This window comes from Heterodontus francisci, chromosome 13 (genome assembly GCF_036365525.1).
Source record: "Heterodontus francisci isolate sHetFra1 chromosome 13, sHetFra1.hap1, whole genome shotgun sequence".
NCBI lineage: Eukaryota > Metazoa > Chordata > Chondrichthyes > Heterodontiformes > Heterodontidae > Heterodontus > Heterodontus francisci.
Window position 1 is genome coordinate 32,166,438 of NC_090383.1, and position 27,241 is coordinate 32,193,678.

The 27,241-nt window shown below is 45.7% G+C and overlaps 1 protein-coding gene across 1 annotated transcript in view; it reads right to left on the reverse strand.

Moving 5' to 3' along the window:
• LOC137376320 (solute carrier family 22 member 2-like) overlaps positions 1 to 27,241 on the reverse strand; it is a 462,182-nt gene that overhangs the window by 415,724 nt on the left and 19,217 nt on the right. The window contains exons 7-8 of the mRNA XM_068044621.1: positions 19,766 to 19,980; positions 9,865 to 9,973 (exon numbers count right to left, since the gene is read on the reverse strand). Coding sequence (XP_067900722.1) covers positions 9,865 to 9,973; positions 19,766 to 19,980 — 324 coding nt within the window. The remainder of the gene's footprint in view (positions 1 to 9,864; positions 9,974 to 19,765; positions 19,981 to 27,241) is intronic.

Sequence of the window (27,241 nt, forward strand, 5' to 3'; positions counted from 1 at the left end):
AGACTGAGCATCAACTCAGACCCCAGACTGACCATCAACTCAGACCCTGAACTGACCATCAACACAGATCACAGACTGAGCATCAACCTGACCCCAGACTGACCATCAACTCAGACCCCTAACTGACCATCAACTCAGACCCCAGACTGACCATCAGCACAGACCCTGAACTGACCTTCAACTCAGATCCTGAAATGAGCATCAACTCAGACCCCAAACTGAGCATCAACTGAGACCCCGAACTGACCATCAACACAGACTCCAGACTGAACAGCAACTCAGACCCCTAACTGACCATCAACGCAGAACCCTGACTGCCCATCAACTGAGACCCCAGACTGAACATCAACTCAAACCCCGAACAGACCATCAACGCAGAACCCTGACTGCCCATCAACTGAGACCCCAGACTGAACATCAACTCAAACCCCGAACAGACCATCAACTCAGGCCCCGAACTGACCATCAACACAGATCCCAGACTGACTATAAACCCAGGCTCCGAAATGACCATCAACTCAGACCCCAGACTGAACTTCAACTCAGTCCACGAACAGACCATCAACTCAGACCACTAACAGACCATCAACGCAGACCCCAGACTGAGAATCAACGCAGACCCCAGACTGAGCACGAACTCAGAACCCAGACTGACCATCAACTCAAACCCCGAACTGACCATCAACTCAGACCCCAGACTGAGCAGCAACACATACCCCAGACTGACCATCAACTCAGAACCCGAACTGACCATCAATTCAGACCCCAGACTGCGCATCAACTCAGATCCCAGACTGAGCATCAACTCAGACCCCAGACTGACCATCAACTCAGACCCTGAACTGACCATCAACACAGATCACAGACTGAGCATCAACCTGACCCCAGACTGACCATCAACTCAGACCCCTAACTGACCATCAACTCAGACCCCAGACTGACCATCAGCACAGACCCTGAACTGACCTTCAACTCAGATCCTGAAATGAGCATCAACTCAGACCCCAAACTGAGCATCAACTGAGACCCCGAACTGACCATCAACACAGACTCCAGACTGAACAGCAACTCAGACCCCTAACTGACCATCAACGCAGAACCCTGACTGCCCATCAACTGAGACCCCAGACTGAACATCAACTCAAACCCCGAACAGACCATCAACGCAGAACCCTGACTGCCCATCAACTGAGACCCCAGACTGAACATCAACTCAAACCCCGAACAGACCATCAACTCAGGCCCCGAACTGACCATCAACACAGATCCCAGACTGACTATAAACCCAGGCTCCGAAATGACCATCAACTCAGACCCCAGACTGAACTTCAACTCAGTCCACGAACAGACCATCAACTCAGACCACTAACAGACCATCAACGCAGACCCCAGACTGAGAATCAACGCAGACCCCAGACTGAGCACGAACTCAGAACCCAGACTGACCATCAACTCAAACCCCGAACTGACCATCAACTCAGACCCCAGACTGACCATCAACTCAGACCCCAAACTGACCATCAACACAGACCACAGACAAAACAACAACCTGACCCCCGACTGACCATCAACTCAGACCCCTAACTGACCATCAACACAGACCCCAGAATGACCATCAACACTGACCCTGAACTGACCATCAACTCAGACCCTGAAATGAGCATCAACTCAGGCCACAGACTGAGCATCAACTCAGACCCCGAACTGACCATCAACACAGATCCCAGACTGACTATAAACCCAGGCTCCGAAATGACCATCAACTCAGACCCCAGACTGAACTTCAACTCAGACCACGAACAGACCATCAACTCAGACCACTAACAGACCATCAACGCAGACCCCAGACTGAGAATCAACGCAGACCCCAGACTGAGCACGAACTCAGAACCCAGACTGACCATCAACTCAAACCCCGAACTGACCATCAACTCAGACCCCAGACTGAGCAGCAACACATACCCCAGACTGACCATCAACTCAGAACCCGAACTGACCATCAATTCAGACCCCAGACTGCGCATCAACTCAGATCCCAGACTGAGCATCAACTCAGACCCCAGACTGACCATCAACTCAGACCCTGAACTGACCATCAACACAGATCACAGACTGAGCATCAACCTGACCCCAGACTGACCATCAACTCAGACCCCTAACTGACCATCAACTCAGACCCCAGACTGACCATCAGCACAGACCCTGAACTGACCTTCAACTCAGATCCTGAAATGAGCATCAACTCAGACCCCAAACTGAGCATCAACTGAGACCCCGAACTGACCATCAACACAGACTCCAGACTGAACAGCAACTCAGACCCCTAACTGACAATCAACGCAGAACCCTGACTGCCCATCAACTGAGACCCCAGACTGAACATCAACTCAAACCCCGAACAGACCATCAACGCAGAACCCTGACTGCCCATCAACTGAGACCCCAGACTGAACATCAACTCAAACCCCGAACAGACCATCAACTCAGGCCCCGAAATGACCATCAACTCAGACCCCAGACTGAACTTCAACTCAGACCACGAACAGACCATCAACTCACACCACGAACAGACCATCAACGCAGCTTCCTGACTGACCATCAACTGAGACCCCAGACTGAACATCAACTCAGAGCCCGAACAGACCATCAACTCAGACCCTGAACAGACCATCAATTCAGACACCGAACAGACCATCAACGCCCACCATGGTCTGACCATCAATTCAGACCCCAGACTGAGCATCAACTCAGATCCCAGACTGACCATCATCTCAGACCCTGAACTGACCATCAATTCAGACCCCAGACTGAGCATCAACTCAGACCCCAGACTGACCATCATCTCAGACCGCGAACTGACCATCAACTCAGATCGTAGACTGAGCATCAACTGAGACCCCTAACTGACCATCAGCTCATACCCCAGACTGACCATCAACGCAGAACCCTGACTGCCCATCAACTGAGACCCCAGACTGAACATCAACTCAGACCCCAGACTGAGCAACATCTCAGACCCCAGACTGACCATCAACTCAGACCCCGAACTGACCATCAACTCACATCCTAGACTGAGCATCAACTCAGACCCCGAACTGAGCATCAACTCAGACCCCGAACAGACTATCAACTCCGACCATGGACTGACCATCAATTCAGACACCAGACTGAGCATCAACTCAGATCCCAAACTGAAAATCAATTCAGACCCCAGACTGACCATCAACTCAGACCCCGAACTGACCATCAACTCAGACCCCGAACAGACCATCAACTCAGACCCTGAACTGACCATCAACTCAGACCCCAAAGTGAACATCAACACAGACCCCAGACTGAAAATTAACACAGACCCCGAACAGGCCATCAACTCAGAACCCGAACAGACCATCAGCCTAGACCCCAAAATGAAAATCAATTCAGACCCCAGACTGAGCAACAACTCAGACTCCAGACTGAACATCAACTCAGACCCCGAACTGACCATCAACTCAGACCCTGAACTGACCATCAACTCAAACCCCAGACTGACCATCAATTCAGACCCCAGACTGAGCAACATCTCAGACCCCAGACTGACCATCAACTCAGACCCCGAACTGAGCATCAACTCAGACCCCGAATAGACCATCAACTCAGACCCCGAACTGAGCATCAACTCAGACCCTGAACTGAGCATCAACTCAGACCCCGAACAGGCCATCAACTCAGAACCCGAACAGACCATCAGCCCAGACCCTGGAGTGATCATCAATTCAGACCCCAGACTGAACATCAATTCAGACCCCGAACTGACCATCAACTCAGACCCCGAACTGACCATCAACTCAAACCCCAGACTGAACATCAATTCAGACCCCAGACTGAGCAACATCTCAGACCCCAGACTGACCATCAACTCAGACCCCGAACTGACCATCAACTCACATCCTAGACTGAGCATCAACTCAGACCCCGAACTGAGCATCAACTCAGACCCCGAATAGACCATCAACACAGACCCCGAACAGACCATCAACTCAGACCCCTGACTGACCATCAACTCAGACCCCAAACTGACCATCAACGCACATCCTAGACTGAGCATCAACTCAGACCCTGAACTGAGCATCAACTCAGACCCCGAACAGACCATCAACTCAGACCCCTGACTGACCATCAACTCAGACCCCAAACTGAAAATCAATTCAGACCCCAGACTGAGCAACAACTCAGACCCCAGACTGAGCATCAACTCAGACCCCAGAGTGAACATCAACTCAGATCCCAGACTGACCATCATCTCAGACCCCGGACTCACCATCAACTCAGACCCCAGACTGAGCATGAACTCAGACCCCTGACTGAGCAACAACTCAGACCCCAGACTGACCATCAACTTAGACCCTGAACTGACCATCAACTCACATCCTAGACTGAGCATCAACTCAGACCCCGAACTGAGCATCAACTCAGACCCTGAACTGAGCATCAACTGAGACCCCTGACTGACCATCAACTCAGACCCCAGAGTGAACATCAACACAGACCCCAGACTGAAAATTAACACAGACCCCGAACAGGCCATCAACTAAGAACCCGAACAGACCATCAACTCAGACCCTGGAGTGACCATCAACTCAGATCCCAGACTGATCATCAACTCAGACCCCAGACTGAGCATCAACTCAGACACCAGACTGAACTTCAATTCAGACCCCGAACTGACCATCAACTCAGACCCCGAACTGACCATCAACTCAAACCCCAGACTGACCATCAATTCAGACCCCAGACTGAGCAACAACTCAGACTCCAGACTGAACATCAACTCAGACCCCGAACTGACCATCAACTCAGACCCCGAACTGACCATCAACTCAAACCCCAGACTGAACATCAATTCAGACCCCAGACTGACCATCAACACAGACTCCAGACTGAACAGCAACTCAGACCCCTAACTGACCATCAACTCAGACCCCGAACAGACCATCAACGCAGAACCCTGACTGCCCATCAACTGAGACCCCAGACTGAACATCAACTCAGACCCCAGACTGAGCAACATCTCAGACCCCAGACTGACCATCAACTCAGACCCCGAACTGACCATCAACTCACATCCTAGACTGAGCATCAACTCAGACCCCGAACTGAGCATCAACTCAGACCCCGAACAGACTATCAACTCCGACCATGGACTGACCATCAATTCAGACACCAGACTGAGCATCAACCCAGATCCCAAACTGAAAATCAATTCAGACCCCAGACTGACCATCAACTCAGACCCCGAACTGACCATCAACTCAGACCCCGAACAGACCATCAACTCAGACCCCTGACTGACCATCAACTCAGACCCCAAAGTGAACATCAACACAGACCCCAGACTGAAAATTAACACAGACCCCGAACAGGCCATCAACTCAGAACCCGAACAGACCATCAGCCCAGACCCTGGAGTGATCATCAATTCAGACCCCAGACTGACCATCAACTCAGATCCCAGACTGACCATCAACTCAGACCCCAAAATGAAAATCAATTCAGACCCCAGACTGAGCAACAACTCAGACTCCAGACTGAACATCAACTCAGACCCCGAACTGACCATCAACTCAGACCCTGAACTGACCATCAACTCAAACCCCAGACTGACCATCAATTCAGACCCCAGACTGAGCAACATCTCAGACCCCAGACTGACCATCAACTCAGACCCCGAACTGAGCATCAACTCAGACCCTGAACTGAGCATCAACTCAGACCCCGAACAGGCCATCAACTCAGAACCCGAACAGACCATCAGCCCAGACCCTGGAGTGATCATCAATTCAGACCCCAGACTGAACATCAATTCAGACCCCGAACTGACCATCAACTCAGACCCCGAACTGACCATCAACTCAAACCCCAGACTGAACATCAATTCAGACCCCAGACTGAGCAACATCTCAGACCCCAGACTGACCATCAACTCAGACCCCGAACTGACCATCAACTCACATCCTAGACTGAGCATCAACTCAGACCCCGAACTGAGCATCAACTCAGACCCCGAATAGACCATCAACACAGACCCCGAACAGACCATCAACTCAGACCCTGGAGTGATCATCAATTCAGACCCCAGACTGAACATCAATTCAGACCCCGAACTGACCATCAACTCAGACCCCGAACTGACCATCAACTCAAACCCCAGACTGAACATCAATTCAGACCCCAGACTGAGCAACATCTCAGACCCCAGACTGACCATCAACTCAGACCCCGAACTGACCATCAACTCACATCCTAGACTGAGCATCAACACAGACCCCGAACAGACCATCAACTCAGACCCCTGACTGACCATCAACTCAGACCCCAAACTGACCATCAATGCACATCCTAGACTGAGCATCAACTCAGACCCCGAACTGAGCATCAACTCAGACCCTGAACTGAGCATCAACTCAGACCCCGAACAGACCATCAACTCAGACCCCTGACTGACCATCAACTCAGACCCCAAACTGAAAATCAATTCAGACCCCAGACTGAGCAACAACTCAGACCCCAGACTGAGCATCAACTCAGACCCCAGAGTGAACATCAACTCAGATCCCAGACTGACCATCATCTCAGACCCCGGACTGACCATCAACTCAGACCCCAGACTGAGCATGAACTCAGACCCCTGACTGAGCAACAACTCAGACCCCAGACTGACCATCAACTCAGACCCTGAACTGACCATCAACTCACATCCTAGACTGAGCATCAACTCAGACCCCGAACTGAGCATCAACTCAGACCCTGAACTGAGCATCAACTGAGACCCCTGACTGACCATCAACTCAGACCCCAGAGTGAACATCAACACAGACCCCAGACTGAAAATTAACACAGACCCCGAACAGGCCATCAACTAAGAACCCGAACAGACCATCAACTCAGACCCTGGAGTGATCATCAATTCAGACCCCAGACTGACCATCAACTCAGATCCCAGACTGATCATCAACTCAGACCCCAGACTGAGCATCAACTCAGACACCAGACTGAACTTCAATTCAGACCCCGAACTGACCATCAACTCAGACCCCGAACTGACCATCAACTCAAACCCCAGACTGACCATCAATTCAGACCCCAGACTGAGCAACAACTCAGACTCCAGACTGAACATCAACTCAGACCCCGAACTGACCATCAACTCAGACCCCGAACTGACCATCAACTCAAACCCCAGACTGACCATCAATTCAGACCCCAGACTGAGCAACAACTCAGACTCCAGACTGAACATCAACTCAGACCCCGAACTGACCATCAACTCAGACCCCGAACTGACCATCAACTCAAACCCCAGACTGAACATCAATTCAGACCCCAGACTGAACAACATCTCAGACCCCAGACTGACCATCAACTCAGACCCCGAACTGACCATCAACTCACATCCTAGACTGAGCATCAACTCAGACCCCGAACTGAGCATCAACTCAGACCCCGAATAGACCATCAACACAGACCCCGAACAGACCATCAACTCAGACCCCTGACTGACCAACTCAGACCCCAAACTGACCATCAACGCACATCCTAGACTGAGCATCAACTCAGACCCCGAACTGAGCATCAACTCAGACCCTGAACTGAGCATCAACTCAGACCCCGAACAGACCATCAACTCAGACCCCTGACTGACCATCAACTCAGACCCCAAACTGAAAATCAATTCAGACCCCAGACTGAGCAACAACTCAGACCCCAGACTGAGCATCAACTCAGACCCCAGAGTGAACATCAACTCAGATCCCAGACTGACCATCATCTCAGACCCCGGACTCACCATCAACTCAGACCCCAGACTGAGCATGAACTCAGACCCCTGACTGAGCAACAACTCAGACCCCAGACTGACCATCAACTCAGACCCTGAACTGACCATCAACTCACATCCTAGACTGAGCATCAACTCAGACCCCGAACTGAGCATCAACTCAGACCCTGAACTGAGCATCAACTCAGACCCCTGACTGACCATCAACTCAGACCCCAGAGTGAACATCAACACAGACCCCAGACTGAAAATTAACACAGACCCCGAACAGGCCATCAACTCAGACCCTGGAGTGATCATCAATTCAGACCCCAGACTGACCATCAACTCAGATCCCAGACTGATCATCAACTCAGACCCCAGACTGAGCATCAACTCAGACTCCAGACTGAACATCAATTCAGACCCCGAACTGACCATCAACTCAGACCCCGAACTGACCATCAACTCAGACCCCAGACTGACCATCAATTCAGACCCCAGGATGACCATCAACTGAAACCCCGGACTCATCATTAACCCCGATCCTGGACTGATCATTAACTCATACCCTGGACTGACCATCAACACACACCCCAGAATAGCCATCTACGCAGACCACAGACTGACCATCAACCTGCCCCCAGACTGACCATCACCTCAGACCCCAGACTGAGCATCAACTCAGACCACAGACTGAGCATCAACTCAGACCCCAGACTGACCATTAACCAGGACCCGCCTGACCAACAGACCCGAGACTGACCATCAACTCAGATCCCAGATTGACCATCAACTCAGACCCAGGCCATAAGCGAAAATGTTAATGAGTATCTACAGAAAAGGCACTCTTTAGGTAAGTTTCATTCGTTATTGCAAAATGTGTAATTATTATAACTATCACATCACAAATGTTATTTTCCAACAAAAAATATTGACGTATGTTATTGGCTGACTGAATAACCAGCGAAAAATAGCAAAAAAATACTTTGAGCAAGTTGATTGGTTCACCTTAGAATCATAGGCTCTGATACTTCGGGGAGGTGGAGAGGTAGCGGTGTTTGGGTAGAGTCAGTAGTGGCTGGGAAGCCCAAAAATGTGCCGAAAGAGGAGGTCTTGCTGAATTTAAAAGCAGGACCTCATTTGAATGAGAGGGCACAGATTTAAAGTATTTAAAGTAAGAGAAGAAAAACTGACATGAGGAAAAACTTTTTCACGCAGTGAGTGGTTAAGGTCTGGAATGTGCTGCCTGAAAGTGTGGTGCAGGCAGGTTCAATTGAAGCATTCAATAGGAAATTAGACAGTTATATGAAAAGGAAGAATGTGCAGGGTTACTGGGAGAAGGCAGGGGAATAGAAATGAGTGAACTGCTCTTTTGGAGAGCTGGTGTGGACACGATGGGCTGAATGGCCTCCTTCTGCACTGTAACAAAAACATCATATGTGGTTGGATAGAAGGGATCATGCATGGGTATAGGATAGAAACGATCATGTGCAGAGGGGAGTGGAAGAGATCACACACAGGAGGAAGGAAGGGAGCATGCATGGGCAGAATTGAAGAGAGCACAGATAAATAGGGAAGAAATCACAGGCAGCAGATTGTGTACAGTGTAAGAAACCATGGAGGGAGGAAAGAGATTGTGGGGGGTGGGGGGAGCTGGTGGCGGGAAGATCATAGGCTGGAGAGAAGAGAGTGGGGCTTGAATCCCCAACCTTTAGGCTTAGAGCTAAGAGTGCTACCACTGAGCCACAGCTGACAGTCAATGTTCCAAAGCATTTAATATGTTCCAGATAATTGATTGTACAAGCAAACTAGATAGATTGAGATGTAGATAGCTCCATATTAAAATGAAATCTTTGCAAAGGGAAGTATTTAATCACTCTTTAAACAATTATATCACAATCACTCAAATGCTCCTTATAAATTTGATTTGTTATTGGTCATACTAGTCATTAAACTTAACTGTCTAAACTGAATATACCTTCTCTCAGAGTGACCTATTTATACAGAATGCTCAGTGTAAACCATGAAAGGCTGCTACTACTCGCTTTAAAATATTTAGTACTTACCGTAAAAATGTAGGGTACAGCTCCGTATTTACAAAACAGACCATCTCAAAACACACTGTTATTCCCACTCTGCCCAAGCATGTAGCTGCTGTTTTCAGCCAGGAGACATCTAAATTGAAAGAAATATTTACAGTTTGCAAAATATAATGGTTTCTGCGTTACTGTCAAAACATTTTATTTGATTAATATTTTAGTTGCCCTGTTAAATAAAATTAATATTCAGTTAGAAAGATGTCACTTAATTAAACACATATTTGTAAAAGGCAAGTTGTGTGTGTCAAATTTAAGAAAGTAACAGAGTTTATTTTTTTTTTAGATTTAGAGATACAGCACTGAAACAGGCCCTTCGGCCCACCGAGTCTGTGCCGACCATTAACCACCCATTTATACTAATGCTACACTAATCCCATATTTCTACCACATCCTCACCTGTCCCTATATTCCCCTACCACCTACCTATACTAGTGGCAATTTACAATGGCCAATTCACCTATCAACCTGCAAGTCTTTTGGCTGTGGGAGGAAACCGGAGCACCCGGAGGAAACCCATGCAGACACAAGGAGAACTTGCAAACTCCACACAGGCAGGACCCAGAATTGAACCCGGGTCACTGGAGCTGTGAGGCTGCGGTGCTAACCACTGCGCCACTGTGCCACCGTGTTATTGATAAAGGAAATGCTGTGAATGTTGTGTATATATGAATAATCCATAAATATGTTGATTTTCAAAGGGCATTAAGTGCCACATAGGAGGTCTGTTTATAAGATTAAGGCACACGGTATTAAAGGGAATATGACAGCTTGAATAGCAAGTTAGTTAATGGACAGGAAACAGAGCAGCAGTTAATCAATGCTCTTCAAAGAGGAGATATATGATCAGTGGTTTCCTCTTCACATACATTTTTTTTATTCTTTCATGGGATGTGGATGTTGTTGGCCAGGCCAGCATTTGTTGCCCATCCCCTAATTGCCCTTGAGAAGGTGGTGGTGAGCTGCCTTCTTGAACTGCTGCAGCCCATCTAGTGGGTGTGATGTTAGGGAGATAGTTCTAAGATTTTGATCCAGCAACAGTGAAAGAACAGTGATATAGTTCCAAATCAGGATGGTGTGAGACTTGGAGGGGGAACTTGCAAATGGTGGTGTTCCCATGTCTCTGCTGTCCTTGTTCTTTTAGGTGGAAGAGGTTGTGGGTTTGGAAGGTGCTGGTGAAAGAGGTGCGGTGATTACTGTGGTGCATCTTGTAGATGGTATCACTGCTACCACTGTGTGTCAGTGGTGGAGGGAGTGAATGTTGAAGGTGGTGGATGGGGTGCCAATCAAGCGGTGGTGCTTTGTCCTGGCTGGTGTCGAGCTTCCTGAGTGTTGTTGGAGCTGCACCCACCCAGGCAAGTGGAGAATATTCCATCACACTCCTGACTTGTGCTTTGTAGATGGTGGACAGGCTTTGGGGAGTCAGGAGGTGTGTTACTCGCCACAGAATTCCCAGTCTCTGACCTGCTCTCACAGCCACAGTATTTATGTGGCTGCTCCAGTTCAGTTTTCGGTCAATGGTAACATCCAGGATGTTGACAGGGATTCAGCAATGGCAATGCCATTGAATGTCAAGGGGAGATGGTTATATTCTCTCTTGTTGGAGATGGGCATTGCCTGGCACTTGTGTGTCGTGAATGTTACTTGCCACTTATCAGCCCAAGCCTGAATATTATCCAGGTCTTGCTGCATCTGGACACGGATTGCTTCAGTTTCTGAGGAGTTACAAATGGTACCAAACATCATACAATTATCAGCAAACATCCCCACATCTGATATTATGATGGAGGGAAGGTCATTGATAAAGCAGCTGAAGATGGTTGGGCCTAAGACACTACCCTGAGAAACTCCTGCAGTGATGTCCTAAGGCTGAGATGATTGGTCTCCAACAAGCACAACCATCTTCCTTTGTGCTAGGTACGACTCCAACCAGCGGAGAGTTTTCCTCCGATTCCCATTGACTTCAGTTTCGCTAGACCCCCTTGATGCCATACTCTGTCAAATGCTGCCCTGATATCCAGGGCAATCGCTCTTAGCTCATCTCCTGAGTTCATCTCTTTTGTCCATGTTTGGACCAAGGCTGTAATGAGGTCAGAAGCCGAGTGGCCCTGGTGGAAACCAAACTGAGCATCGGTGAACAGGTTATTGCTGTTTAACTACCGCTTGATAACACTGTCACGTCACCTTCCATCACTTTGCTGGTGATCGAGAGTAGACTGATGGGGTGGTAATTGGCCAGATTGGATTTGTCCTGATTTTTGTGGATAGGACATACCTGGGCAAATTTTCACATTGTCGGGTAGATGCCAGTGTTGTAGCTATACTGGAACAGCTTGGCTTGGGGAGCGACTAGTTCTGCAACACAAGTCTTCAGTACTACAGCCAGGATGTTGGGACCATTGTTTTTCTCAAGATATAAATGATCTAAATTTTGGTACACTATAGAAAAATTTGAAGATGATGCAAAAGCAGGGAGAATGGTAAACTGTTACGTATGATTTCAGGAGGATATAGAGAAGTAAGTAAATTAGGCATATAGATGCCAGATGACATTTAATTTGGAGAAACGGGAGGTCACATTTTGGGAGAAAAGGTCAGAGAACATCTTCATTAAAGGGTAAAACTTTAAAAATAGGAGAAAACCAGAGACGCATGGGAGTTTAGAGAACAAAGTTTTCAAAAAAAAGTTGGAGAACAAGTTGATTCATTTGAGTCAATTGGTTGTGGGTTCAATCCCCACTCCAGAGACTTAAGTATATAATCCAGGCTGAAAATTCAGTGCGGTATTGAGGGAACACTGCATTGTTGGAGGTGCTGTCTTTAAAATGCGACATTAAGCCTTCTCAGGTGGACATAAAAGATCCCATGGCACTATTGCAAAGAAGAGCAGAGGAATTCTCACCAGTAGCCTGGTCAGCACTTATCCCAGAACTAGTATCACCAAAACAGATTATCTGGTCATTATCTTGTTGCTGTTTATGGGAGCTTTCTGTGCACAAATTGGCTGCCACATTTCCTACATTACAACAGTAACTACATTTCAAAACTTCTTCACTGGCTGTAATGTGCATTGGCACATCCTCAGATCATGAAATGTGCTATATAAATGCCTGTCTTTCTTTCTTTACGAAAGCACATGAGATCCTATGTTTGATAAATAGGGGAATAGTGTATGAAATAAAGAGGTAATGCTAAACGTATACAAATCATTGGTTAAGCTACAACTAGAGTATTACATCCAACAGTGATTCTCCTGCTTTAGGAATGATGTCAAAGCCATGGAGAGGGTGTGAAGGCTTTAACTAAAATGATGGCAAGCAAGGAAGGATCCCAACATGAACATCCATAGTCACTGGCAGCACTGACCTCACCCTGCTCTGTTACTGCAGGTCTGCCTGCAGGAGGTGGCAGATTTCAGTGAGCACCTCCTTTGTAGAACAAAGATATTGTGCACACTGTTCCTCGCCGACGTTGAGGTAAGAAAATTGCTCCCCAAGGCCACAGGGTGGATAAGATCTCCTGCTGAGATCTCTTCTCCCCTCCTCCTCTCCACTCTAGGAGCAGCTTGTCCTCCTCTGTGTCACCTCTGTTCATTCTCTCTGTTGTGCTGCAGACCAAGAGGAATGGTAGCTACAGCACACATGACTAGGAGCAAGTGGTCTGAGCAGAATCCTTGAAGTCAGAACCAAAGCCTTCACCACATGCAACACCACTCCCTACAACAAGTAAAACTTCAACAGTTTTAAATAGCGGTAGAAAACTCACAGCATTTCTACACACTCCGCAAGAACCAGTAGAAATCAATCTGCACAGTGGCGCAGTGGTTAGCACCGCAGCCTCACAGCTCCAGCGACCCGGGTTCAATTCTGGGTACTACCTGTGTGGAGTTTGCAAGTTCTCCCTGTGTCTGCGTGGGTTTCCTCCGGGTGCTCCGGTTTCCTCCCACATGCCAAAGACTTGCTGGTTGATAGGTTAATTGGCCATTGTAAATTGCCCCTAGTGTAGGTAGGTGGTCGGGAAATATAGGGACAGGTGGGGATGTGGTAGGAACATGGAATTAGTGTATGAGTGGTTGATGGTCAGCACAGACTCGGTGGGCCGAAGGGCCTGTTTCAGTGCTGTATCACTAAACTAAACTAACCTGAAAGTAGTTGATAATCTCTTTATATAGGGTTGGTTTGAAGTCCTTCCTGCTACTGAATACATATTCAGCTGTGCAAGGTTCAAAGAGAGCGTTAGCTGAAGTAGCGAGAATGAAAATGGTCGCACTGGCACCAAATCAACATTACACGCTAACGTCATGATCTGCCTAATCTGCATAATTTTGGTGCATGCTCCTAATGCCCTCACCAAAATAGGCCACACTAGAAGTGTGCACACATGATGCAGAGGCTATTTTACACCCAAAATGGCACACATAGTTCCAAAAATACAGGTGCTATGGAGTTGAATTTTGCAGCCTGTGATTTTCAATCAGATGTTAACCAGGTGAATTGCCTGAACTGCACATTCAAGTTATTATGTTGTTTTAAAAAAATAGCTTGTTATAGTTTAATATTACTTTTTTTTTAATCAATTTAGAGAATGTGGACATCGTTGACCGGCCAGCATTTATGGTCCATCCCTAACTGCCCTGAGAAGGTGGTGGTGAGTCCCTTTCTTGAGTCCCTGCAGCCCATATGGTGTAGGTACAGCCACAGTGCTGTGAGAAAGGGAATTCCAGGATTTTGACCCAATGACAATGAAGGAACGGCGATATAGTTCCAAGTCAGTATGCTGTCAGACTTGGAGGGGAACTTGCGGGTGGTGGTGTTCCCATGCATCTGCTGCCCTTGTTCTTCTAGGTGGTAGAAGTCACGGGTTTGGAAGGTACTGTCGAAGGAGCTTTGGCAAGTTTGTGCAGTGCATCTTGTAGATGGTATACACTGCAGCCACTTTGCGTCGGTGGTGGAGGGAGTGAATGTTTAAGGTGGTGGATGGGGTGCAATCAAGTAGGCTGCTTTGTCCTGGATTGAGTCGAGTTTCTTGAGTGTTGTTGGATCTACACCCATCCAGGCAAGTGAAGAATATTCCATCACACTCCCGACTTGTGGCTTGTAGATGGCTTTGGAATCAGGAGATGAGTCAATCGCCACAGAATTCCCAGCCTCTGACCTGATCATACAGCCACAGTATTTATGTTATTGGTCCAGTTAAGTTTCTGGTCAATGGTGACCCCCTCCACAGAATGTTGATGGTGGAGGATTCAGTGATGGTAATGCCATTGAATGTCAATGCCAAGGGGAGGTGGTCAGACTCTCTCTCTTGTTGGAGATGTTTATGACCTGGCATTTGTGTAGTGCTGAATGCCTGAATGTCGTCCAGGTCTTGCTGCATGCCGGCATGGACTGCCTTGCAATCTGCGGAATCACAAATGGAACTGATCACTATGCAATCATCAATGAGCATAAAGGTCATTGATGAAGCAGCTAAAGATTTTATTACAAAAAATTTATTTATTACAAAATATGGCCGTGTAGTTGATAATGAAGAGGATAGTTGTAGACTCCAGAATTATATCAGTGGTTTGGTTGAGTGGGCGGAAAAGTGGCAAATGGAATCCAATCTGGAGAAGTGTGAAGTGATGCATTTGGGAAGGGAAACAAAGCAAGTGAATACACAATAAATGGGAGGATATTGAGAGGGGTAGAAGAAGTGAGAGACCTTGGAGTGCATGTCCACAGATCCCTGAAGGTGGCAGGTCAAGTAGATAAATGGTGAAGAAGGCATATGGAATGCTTTCCTTTATTGGCTGAGGTATATAGAATACAAAAGCAGGGATGTAATGCTGGAACTGTATAAAACACTAGTTAGGTCACATCTGGTGTATTGCGTACAGTTTTGGTCACCACATTACAGGAAGGACATAATTGCTCTGGAGAGAGTACAGAGGAGATTTACAAGAATGTTGCCAGGGCTCGAAAGTTGCAGCTATGAAGAAAGATTGGTTAGGCTCGGATTGTTTTTCTTAGAACAGAGGAGGCTGAGAGGTGACTTAATTGAGGTGTACAAAATTATGAGGGGCCTAGATAGAGCAGATAGGAAGGATCTGTTTCCCTTAGCGGAGAGGTCAATTACTGGGGGCACAGATTTAAGATGATTGATAGAAGGATTAGAGGGGACATGAGGAAAAACCTTTTCACCCAGAGGGTGGTGGGTGTCTGGAATTCACTGCCAGGAACGGTGGTGGAGGCAGAAACCCTCAACTCATTTAAAAGGTACCTGGACCTGCACCTGAAGTGCTGTAACCTGCAAGGCGACGGACCAGGTGCTGGAAGGTGGGATTAGATTGAGTGGCTAGTTTTTTCAGCTGACACGATGGGCTGAATGGCCTCCTTCTGTGCTGTACCTTTTCTATGGTTCTATGGTTCTATTGTTGGACCTAGGACACTACCCTGAGGAACTCCTGCAGCAATGTCCTGGGCTGAGATGATTGGTCTCCAACAACCACAAACATCTTCCTTTGTGCTAGGTGTGACTCCAACGAGTGGAGAGTTTACTCCTGATTCCCATTGACTTCAATTTTTCTAGGGCTCATTGATATCACACATGGTTAAGTGCTGTCTTGATGTCAAGAGCAGTTGCTGTCACCTCACCTCTGGAATTCAGCTCTTTTGCCACGTTTGGACCAAGGCTGTAATGAGGTTTGAAGCCAAGTGGTCCTGGAGGAACACAAACTGAACATCAGTGAGTGAGTTCTTGGATAGCATTGTTACCGATCCCTTCTTATAGAATAGGACAACACAGAAGGAGGCCATTTAAGCCAATGAGTCTATGCCGGTAAAGAAATGGTTGAATTCTTCATCCCTGGCTGGGCTTGATCTGCCAATCCCTCCATTGAAAGCTAAATGCGCTAATCGATTGCACCACAGAGAATAATACATGCAACATTAAAACCGGTTTTGAATTTCGTGTTCAAAGATGAAATGCAAATACCTATATTTTGTATGAAAATGATTTGATGATGGAGATTAAAAGATGAACTGTAAATCACTAGAATTCAGAAAATTTACAACAGGAAATGCTAGTAATGTACGTCAGGTCAGTCAGCTTCAAAGAGGAAGATCAAGGAATATTTTGAATGTGACCTTTCACCAGAACTCACCTGAAACATCAGCCTTTCACTTTTGGAAACAACATTATAAACTAAGAACAAATAGCACTATGGAAACAAATAGTTCAACAGGGGCATCAGTGGAATTATACTTTAATCTGTGCCATCAGTTTAACAGCCAATTAAAATTAAAATCTACATGTACCTGATTAAAACTATCACCTTGTATTTATAAAGCATCTTTAACATAGTAAAATGTCCCAAGTGCTTCTCAAGAGTATTCTTAGATTTAAAAATTTACACTGAACCAAAGAAGAAAACGTTAGGACAGGAGATCAAAAATTTAGACAAAGAGGTAGGTTTTTAGTGTGGGAGAGAAATAAATGAAGACATTATTGGTAGATAATTCCATTTGCAGGAAGATTTCATCAGAATACTTTCCTGCAGTTGACTCTAACTGCTCAGGGTGCTTGCTTCAGTGGCAGTCAACACCTTGATGTTAAAATCCTTTACTCGGTACTCTGTAGTTTGACCAGCCACGTCAAAGTTTCAGCTATTCACTTCATTGACCCTGATCACTTATCAGCATTTCCTCTCCATCTCTTTCTCCTCCTTTAAGACTCCTAAAAACCTACCTCTTTGTCTAAATTTTTGATCTCCTGTCCTAAAGTTTTCTTCTTTGGCTCAGTGTAAATTTTTAAATCTAAGAACACTCTGGAGAAGCACCTTGGGACATTTTACTATGTTAGAGATGCTTCCAGCCCTTACATTTAATTTAAATGTTTAAAGGGAAAGTGTAATAAAACTGATTTTTAAAAATTACATATATGTTTCCAGCAGCTCTCCCCCGCCCCCCGCCCCCCGTTGACAATAAACTTATTCCTTGCACTCGTCCCTACTAAAATTGCGTACCTGACTTTCCCCCCACAAAGTTCACAAACTTTTAACTTTACCCCTTCCCACCAACCCCTTCACCAATCAGCATAGTTTGACCTCGCTCCCCCCCGCATTGAAAAATCTACCTCCTCCCCACCCCCCCCCCCCCCCCCCACCCCCACAGTTGTTGCGCCTCGTTTCCGCGGACGGGGATTCAAAGGCGCGGCAATGCCAGCCACTGGGATGAAGATTGCGGCGGCACTTCAGGAGGTGACAGGAACGTCATTAACTCAGGTAAGTTAATGAACTTGAAAAGTTAAATCACGGTCTCATTGCCGAGCAGCGGTGTGAGGGAGGTGGGGGGTTTCTGGGGGGGTGTGCACCACAAGGCCTTGTTGCCGCCGGCAAGATCGGGACAGGCCCTGTCGGCATCGAGGTCCGTGGCGGGCCTCAACTGGGGCAACCTGCATGTCCCCCCCCCCTGCCCCCGCCATGGATCCCTATGTTGAGGCCTCTATAAAATCCAGCCCTACATGGGGGATATAAGGTGTGAAGATTAGATGTTTTTGCTTTCTGCACTCATTATATAACTCATTTAAATTCATTCTCTTGGGGTAGGTATTTAAGCAAAGTATTTTAATTACCTATATCATTTTCAGACAGGATGTCACAGTTCTTAAACATTTTTGAAATATTATCACTATGTTCGACACCACGAACAGTTAAGAGGCTGCAACTTAATTTGGCATCATTCTATCCTATACTATATTACGTTGTTTTTAAATACAAAATGACCTCCTAAACTGTGAGACAGCTTACTCTGATTCTCATGACCTCATATCGAGTCACAGAGAACTTTTTCCCCAGAAACCTTTTTTATTGCTCAACATTGTTTCAGATGCATTATCATCATTGTTAAGAGGTGTAACTGCTTGCAGCCAGTGTCAAAGAGCTGTGCCAGGTCAGGTAGATGCTCTCTATCTTTATGCTCTCCATCAATAATTGGGCTTTAAATTCAACTCAAAGTAAATATTTCTTCCAGACATGTGTTAACCTGTATCCTCACGGCTACAACCAGTGTTAGCCTGTATCCTGAGCTTGTACAGACCAGTGTTAACTTGTATTCTGAGCTTGTACAGACCAGTGTTAACTTGTATCCTCTCCGCTACAGACCAGGGTTAACCTGTATCCTGAGCTTGTACAGACCAGTGTTGACCTGTATCCTCACCACTACAGACCAGTGTTAACCTGTATCCTCTCCGCTACAGACCTGTGTTAACTTGTATCCTGAGCTTGTACAGACCAGTGTTAACTTGTATCCTCTCCGCTACAGACCAGGGTTAACCTGTATCCTGAGCTTGTACAGACCAGTGTTGACCTGTATCCTCACCACTACAGACCAGTGTTAACCTGTATCCTCAATGCTACAGACCAGTGTTAACTTGCATCCTCACCAATACAGACCAGTGTTAACCTATATCCTGAATGCTACAGACCAGTGTTAACCTGTATCCTGAGCTTGTACAGATCAGTGTTAACTTATATGCTCAACACTTCAGACCAGTGTTAACTTGTATCCTAACCGCTACAAACATGTGTTAATCTGTATCTTCACCTCTATAGACCAGTGTTAACCTATATCTTCACCTCTACAGACATGTTCAAACCTGTATCCTCCCCACTTCAGACTGCATGAGTTTGTGCAGACAATGTGACCTCCTGAGGTATGCTATGTTGTGGAACAAAAATGTTACATCATTATACTGAACGTTAGCGGTTTAAATTTAAGGCAGGTCTACAACACAATGTCATTAATATGGCAATTCCACAATTGAGTATTAGGCCCAAATCTATATTAGTCTACGATTGGATAAGACTCCCAGTGTGAAGCATGGTACCTACTTTCAGGTATGAATGCAGCTATTAAACAGGAGGCCCCCGACAACAGACCACCTGCCGCAAAGGGAAGGCGCCGTCCAATTCGCTCAATCACTAAAAGGATAATGACTGATGCCGGGATTTCCACAGCTCCTGAGATAAAGAAATCAAGGTAAATGTTTCCTCCCAGAGTTCCCAAACGCATGACAAGTCCTTGATACACCAAGGCACTCGTAAACCTGAAATAAAGAGCTTAAGTTTAATAAGCAAGTCTCAAGTCTTTCCACTGTTTGACGAGCCAGTAATAGTAAATGTAATGTAATAGTAAATGTAAATGTGGCTCTTAGAAAATTATGTCAATTTAGAATAAAAGAAACTTGCAGCACAGAGGGAACTGATTTAGCCCATTGTGTCTATGCTGGTTCTTTGTAAGAACTATCCAATTAGTCCCACTGCCCCGCAATTTTTTCTTTCCTTTTCAAGTACGTATCTATAGAATTACATAGAATTTTAATCACAGCAATAGGGCATTTGGCCCAACATGTTGTTGTTTATACTCCACACGAGCCTCCTCACTTTATTTCATCTCACCCTAACAACATATCTTTTATTCCTTTCTTCCTCATGTATTCATCTATCTTCCCCTTAAATACATCTATGCAATTCACTTCAACCACTCCATGTGGTAGTGAGTTCCACATTAAACCATTGTCTGGGTAAAGAGGTTTCTCCTGAAATCCCTGTTGGATTTATTGATGACTATCTCATATTTGTGGCCCTTAATTTTGGCCTTCCCCACAAGTGGAAACATATTTCTACATCTATCCTTCTGAACCTTTTCATAATTTTAAAGACCTCTATCAGATTGCCTCTTAATCTTTTCTTTTCTAGAGAATAGAGCTCCAATTGTTTGGTCTTTCCTGATAGCTGTACCCTCTTAGTTCTGGTATCATCCTTGTAAATCTTATTTACACTTTCTCCAGTGCTTCTATATCCTATCAGTAATATGGAGACCAGAACTGTGCACAGTACTCTAAATGTAGCATAGTCAAGGTTCTGTATAAGTTTAACATAATATTTCTGCTTTGGAATTCTATCCCACTTGAAATGAATCCCAGTGCTTTGTTTGCACTTCTTATGGCTTTATTAAGTTACTTTTAATGATTTTTGAATCCCTTTGCATCTCAACTCCATTGTGGCTTTTATTTTCCAAGGAAGAAGAGGCCTCATTATTCCTCCAAAAGGCACCACCCCTCAGTCATCTATATTTTCTTACTTATATTCTGCAAGTTTGTTAAAGTTTTCTTGTATTTTGTCGCAGTCTTCCTCAGTGTCAATTGTAATCCCCAAGGTGTCATCTGCAAATTTTGATATTTGTATTTCCAATTCTCAAGTCCAAATAACTTACATAAATGGTGAACAACAGTGCTCCCAGCACCGATCCCTGTGGACCACCACTGCCCACTTTTTGCCCAAGTGAGTAACTACCCTTAACTCCTACTCTGTTTTCTGGTTTATAGCCAGTTTGCTATCCATTCTGCTACTTGTCCCCTGACTCCACATGCTCTGACATTAGTCAATCTCAGTGGAAACGTTTTCTCCATATCAACTGTATCAAAACACTTCATAATTTTGAACACCTCTGTTAAATCTCCCCTTAATCTTCTCTGCTCTAAGCAGAACAATCCCAACTCCTCTAGTCTCTCCACAAAACCAAAGCACCTCATTCTTGGTACCATTCTAGTAAATCTCTTCTGCGCTCTCTCCAAGTCCTTGACAACTTTCCTAAAGTGTGCTTTCCAGAATCCATCAGCTACAGAAGAACTCTCCACTAAACTTCAGTAGGGACATTTCAAAGGCCATTAATCCTTTTCTGTGACTGGGGATAATTATGGGCGATAGTGTAAAATGCCTGATATCAAAACAGTCACCATTTGAAGTCAATGAAAGTGAAAATCGGGAGAGATGTATAGTGGGTGGCTGATCCAATACCATCTGCTTTACATTATCATGCAAAGTCAAAATGAACCTCTCTCTGACTTACTGTCAGCTGCTGGTTTAGAGCATTCTGCCAAAAACCTAGCATTAAAAACTCAGCTTCTGAAAACTGCCTTCAACTGGGAAATAGGAATAAGAGGGGATTCTTTCATCTCTCAATATCACAATCACATCACACAGTATGAGTCATATCCACCCATTCTCAATCACACAGCTTTGAAACAATGAGCCATGGTTCAAAAGTCGAGTCTAACAAATTGGATCAAGGCTAAACTAAAGTGAAAAGATAACAAATAATTACTAACCAAAATGAAAATTACAGATAACAGAGAATGACTTGGAGCCTGTATTCTAATCTGAGGGTCAGATGACCAATGTAGAAGATTTTTACTTGGAGTCAAGCAGAATTTGAACTTGTCTGCTTTTGTGGCTGCTGTTAACTCCTTGATTACACTGCAATCTCTGAATCATTCCTGCAAGGCATTATTCTCTCTCATTCTTTCTACTGAATTTCAGGCTGCTTACTGAGTACCTCAAACTTTTATTCTGACCATTTTTCATGGATATGTTTTGTCATGGAAAAGCTACCTGTTACAAAAATAATAGTCCATTCATAATAGCTTTATTTGATTTTAAATTTCCTCACTTATACATTCACAATTCAACCACTCAACTTAGGTGAGACAACACTAGTACTGTCAGTGCTATCAATTTCTGCCGAATTTTTCTTCTCCTGACACTTACTGGGATACAGTTTCACATGTGGAAATCCTTGACTACCTTTCTGGGACATTTCCACACATAACTACTGCATTTCGCACCCATCTGCCATCTGTAGGAATGCAATGATTGGCTATATCACACCAACAATCAACTGTACCACTGTAACTACCATCTGCAGCAGCATAACGAAAGGCTTAACACCCCAGCTACCAGCAACCATTGCCCACACACTAACTACCCTCTGTACTACCCTACAGTTGGTAGTTATGAGATTGCAGAGAGGTGCGGGTGGCACAGGTGGTAACGGGGTGGTATAGATGGTAGCTGGGTTGGTACAGATAGTAGATGGGGTGGTACAGACGGTAGTTGTGATGATACAGATGGTAGTTCGGATGGAAAGATGGTAGTTAGGGTGATAGAGATGGTAGTTGAGAGGGTACAGATACTAGTTGGGATGGTACAGATGGTAGTTTAGATAGTACAGATGGCCGTTGAGATTGTTTAGATGGTAGATAGGGTGGTACAGATGGTAGCTGAGATTGTACAGATGGTAGATGGGGTGGTACAGACAGTAGATGGGGTGGTACAGATGGTAGTTGGGGTGATACAGATGGTAGTTAAGATGGTAGAGATGCTAGTTGGGATGGTACAGATGGTAGTTGAGATAGTACAGATGGCAGTTTGAATGGTACAGACAGTGGTTGGGGTGGTACAGATGGCAGCTGAGATGGTATAGATGCCAGTTGGGAAGGTACAGATGGTATTGAGTTTGTAGAGATGGTAGATGGGGTGGTACTGATTGTAGCTGGGGTGGTATAGACTGTAGTTGAGATAGTGCAGATGGCAGATGGGGTGGTACAAACTGTAGTAGGGGTAGTACAGATGGTAGTAGGGGTGGTACAGATGGTAGTTGGGATGGTACAGGCAGTAGTTGGGATAGTACAGCTAGCAGTTGAGATAGTACAGAGAGAGTGGTTGAGATTGTACAGATGTTTGTTGGGGTGGTACAGATGGTAGTTGAGATTTTACAGATGGTAGCTGGAATGGCACAGATGCTAGTGGGGATGGTACCAATGATAGTTGAGATAGTACAGATGATAGTTGAGATAGTACAGATGATAGTTGAGATTGTACAGATGGTATTTGCGATGGTACAGATGGTAGTTGGGGTGATACAGATGGTAGTTAAGATGGTACAGATGGTAGTTGGGTGATACAGATGGTAGTTGAGATTGTACACATAGTAGTTAGGATGGTTGAGATGCAATTTGAGATAGTACAGATGGTAGTTGGGGTGATACAGATGGTAGTTAAGATGGTACAGATGGTAGTTTGGATGGTACAGATGGTAGTTGAGATTGTACACATAGTAGTTAGGATGGTTGAGATGCAATTTGAGATAGTACAGATGGTAGTTGGGATGGTACAGATGGTAGTTGGGGTGATACAGATGGCTGTTAAGATGGTACAGATTGGGTAGTTTGGATGGTACAGACAGTAGTTGGGTGGTACAGATGGTAGTTGGGATGGTTCAGATGGTAATTGAGATTGTACAGATGGCAGATGCGGAGGTACAGACTGTAGTAGGGGTAGTACAGATGGTAGTTGGGATGGTACAGGCAGTAGTTGGAATGGTACAGGCAGTAGTTGGGATAGTACAGATGGTAGTTTTGTTGGTACAGACTGTAGTTGGGGTGGTACAGATGATAGTTGAGATAGTACAGATGGCGGTTGGGAGGGTACAGACAGTAGTTTGGTGGTACAGATGATAGTTGAGATGGTACTGATGGTAGTTGGGATGGTACAGACTGTAGTTGAGGTAGTACAGAGGGTAGTTGGGGTGGTGTAGATGGTAGTTGGGACGGTACAGACTGTAGTTGAGGTAGTACAGAGGGTAGTTGGGGTGGTGTAGATGGTAGTTGGGACGGTACAGACTGTAGTTGGGGTGGTACAGATGATAGTTTAGAGTACAGATGGTAGTTGGGATGGTACAGACTGTAGTTGAAATATTTACAGATGGTAGTTGGGGAGGTGCAGACCGTAGTTGAGGTAGTACAGACTGTAGTTGAGGTAGTACAGAGGGTAGTTGGGGTGGTGTAGATGGTAGTTGGGATGGTACAGACAGCAGTTGCGGTGGTGTAGATGGTATTTGGGATGGTACAGATGGTAGTTGGGATGGTACAGATGGCAGATGGGGAGGTACAGTCTGTATTTGGTGTAGTACAGATGATAGTTGGGGTGATACAGATGGCAGTTGGGATGGTACAGATGGTATTTGGGATGGTACAGACAGCAACTGGGGTGGTACAGATGGTATTTGAGATGATACTGACCAAAGTTGGGGTGATACGGATGGTAGTTGAGATGGTACGGATGGTACATGGGGTGGTAAAGACTGTGATTGGGGTGTTACAGATGGTAGTTGAGTTACTACAGATGTTAGATGGGGTGGTACAGACAGTAGTTGGGGTGGTACAGGTGGTAGTTGAGATAGTACCAATGGTAGTTGAGATTGTACAGATGGTAGTTGCAATGGTACAGATGGTAGTTGCAATGGTACAGATGCTAGTTGGGATTGTACAGATGGTAGTTGAGATAGTACAGATGGTAATTGGGATGGTACAGACAGTAGTTGGGGTGGTACAGATGGTAGATGGGGTGGTATAGACTGTAGTTCTGGTAGTACCATTGGTAGTTAGGGTGGTATAGATGGTAGTTGAGATGGTACAGATGGTAGATGAGGAGGTAAGCATGTAGTTGGGGTGGTACAGATGGTAGTTGGGGTGGTACAGACTGTAGTTGGCCTGGTACAGATGGTAGTTTATATAGTACAGGTGGTAGTTGAGAATTTACAGTTGGTAAATGGGGTGGTACAGACTTTAGTTGGGGTGGTGCAGACCGTAGTTGAGATTGTACAGATGGTAGTTGCAGTGGTACAGATGCTAGTTGGGATGGTGCAGATGGTAGATGGGACTGTATAGACTGTAGTTCTGGTGGTTATGATGGCAGTTAGGGTGGTCCAGATGGTAGTTGGGATGGTACAGATGGTGGTTGGGATGGTACAGACAGTAGTTTGGTGGTGCAGATGATAGTTGAGATGGTACTGATGGTTGATGGGGTAGTACAGACAGTAGTTGGGGTGGTACTGATGGCAATGGGGTGGTACAGATGGTAAGTGTGAGGGTGCAGATGGTAGATGGGGTGGTACAGACTGTCATTGGGATCGTACAGATGGTAGTTGAGATCGTACAGATGTTAGTTGGGGTGCTTCAGATGGTAGTTGGGGTGGTACAGACTGTCGATGGGGTGGTACAGATGGTAAGTGTGAGGGTGCAGATGGTAGATGGGGTGGTACAGACTGTCATTGGGATCGTACAGATGGTAGTTGAGATCGTACAGATAGCACTTGGAGTGCTTCAGATGGTAATTGAGATGATACAAATGGTAATTGGGGTGGTACCAATTGTAGTTAAGATGGTACAGTTGCTAGTAGGGATGGAAAAGATGGTAGTTGGAATGTTTACAGATGGTAGTTGTGGTGGTACAGATAGTAGTTGAGATGGTACAGATGGTAGCTGGGGAGGTACAGACTGTAGTTGAGGTATTACAGATGGTATTTGGAGTGGTACAGATAGTAGATGGGGTGGTACAGATGGTCGTTGGGATGGTACAGATGGTAGTTGAGATAGTACAGATACTAGATGGGATGGTACAGACAGCGGTTGGGGTGGTACAGATGTTAGTTTGGATAGTACAGATAGTAGTTGGGATGGTACAGGCGGTAGTTGGGATGGTACAGGCAGTAGTTGGGGTGGTACAGATGGTAGTTGGAATGGTACAGATAGTAGTTGAGATAGCACGGAAAGTACTTGGGGTGTTTCAGATGGTAGTTAGGGTGGTACAGACTAGTTGGGATGCTACATACGCGAGTTCAGGTGGTACAAATGGTCGTTTGGATGGTACAGCCGGTAGTTGGATTGGTAACAGATCGTAGTGGGGTGGTACAGATGGCAGTTGGGGTGGAATAGACTGCAGTTGAGATGGTGCAGATGTTAGTGTGGGATGGTGCAGATTGTAGTTGAAATAGTACAGATGATAGTTGGGGTGGTCCAGATGTTTTTTTTTATTCGTTCATGGGCTGTGGGCGTCGCTGGCTAAGCCAGCATTTATTGCCCATCCCTAATTGCCCTTGAACTGAGTTGCCATTTCACAGGGCATTTTAAGAGTCAACCACATTGCTGTGGATCTGGAATCAGTTGTAGGCCAGACCAGGTAGGGATGGCAGATTTCCTTCCCTAAAGGACATTAGTTACCAGATGGGTTTTTACAACAATCGACAATGGCTTCATGGTCACACTAGACTAGCTTTTTAATTCCAGATTTTTATTCATTGAATTCAAATTTTACCATCTGCCGTGGTGGGATTCGAACCCATGTCCCCAGAGCATTAGACTGGGCCTCTGGGCTACCAGTGACATTACCACTACGCTACCGCCTCCCCAGTGGTACAGATGGTAGTTGGGATGGTACAGATGGTAGTTGAGATGGTAGATATGATAGCTGGGATGGTAACGATTTTAGTCGAGATAATACAGATGGTTGATGGGATGGTACAGATGGTACTTGGGATGGTACAGACAGCAACTGGGGTGGTACAGATGGTATTTGGGATGATACTGACCATAGTTGGGGTGATACGGATGGTAGTTGAGATAGTACAGATGGTAGTTAGGATGATACAGATGGTAGTTGTGGTGGTACAGGTGGTAGATGAGATGG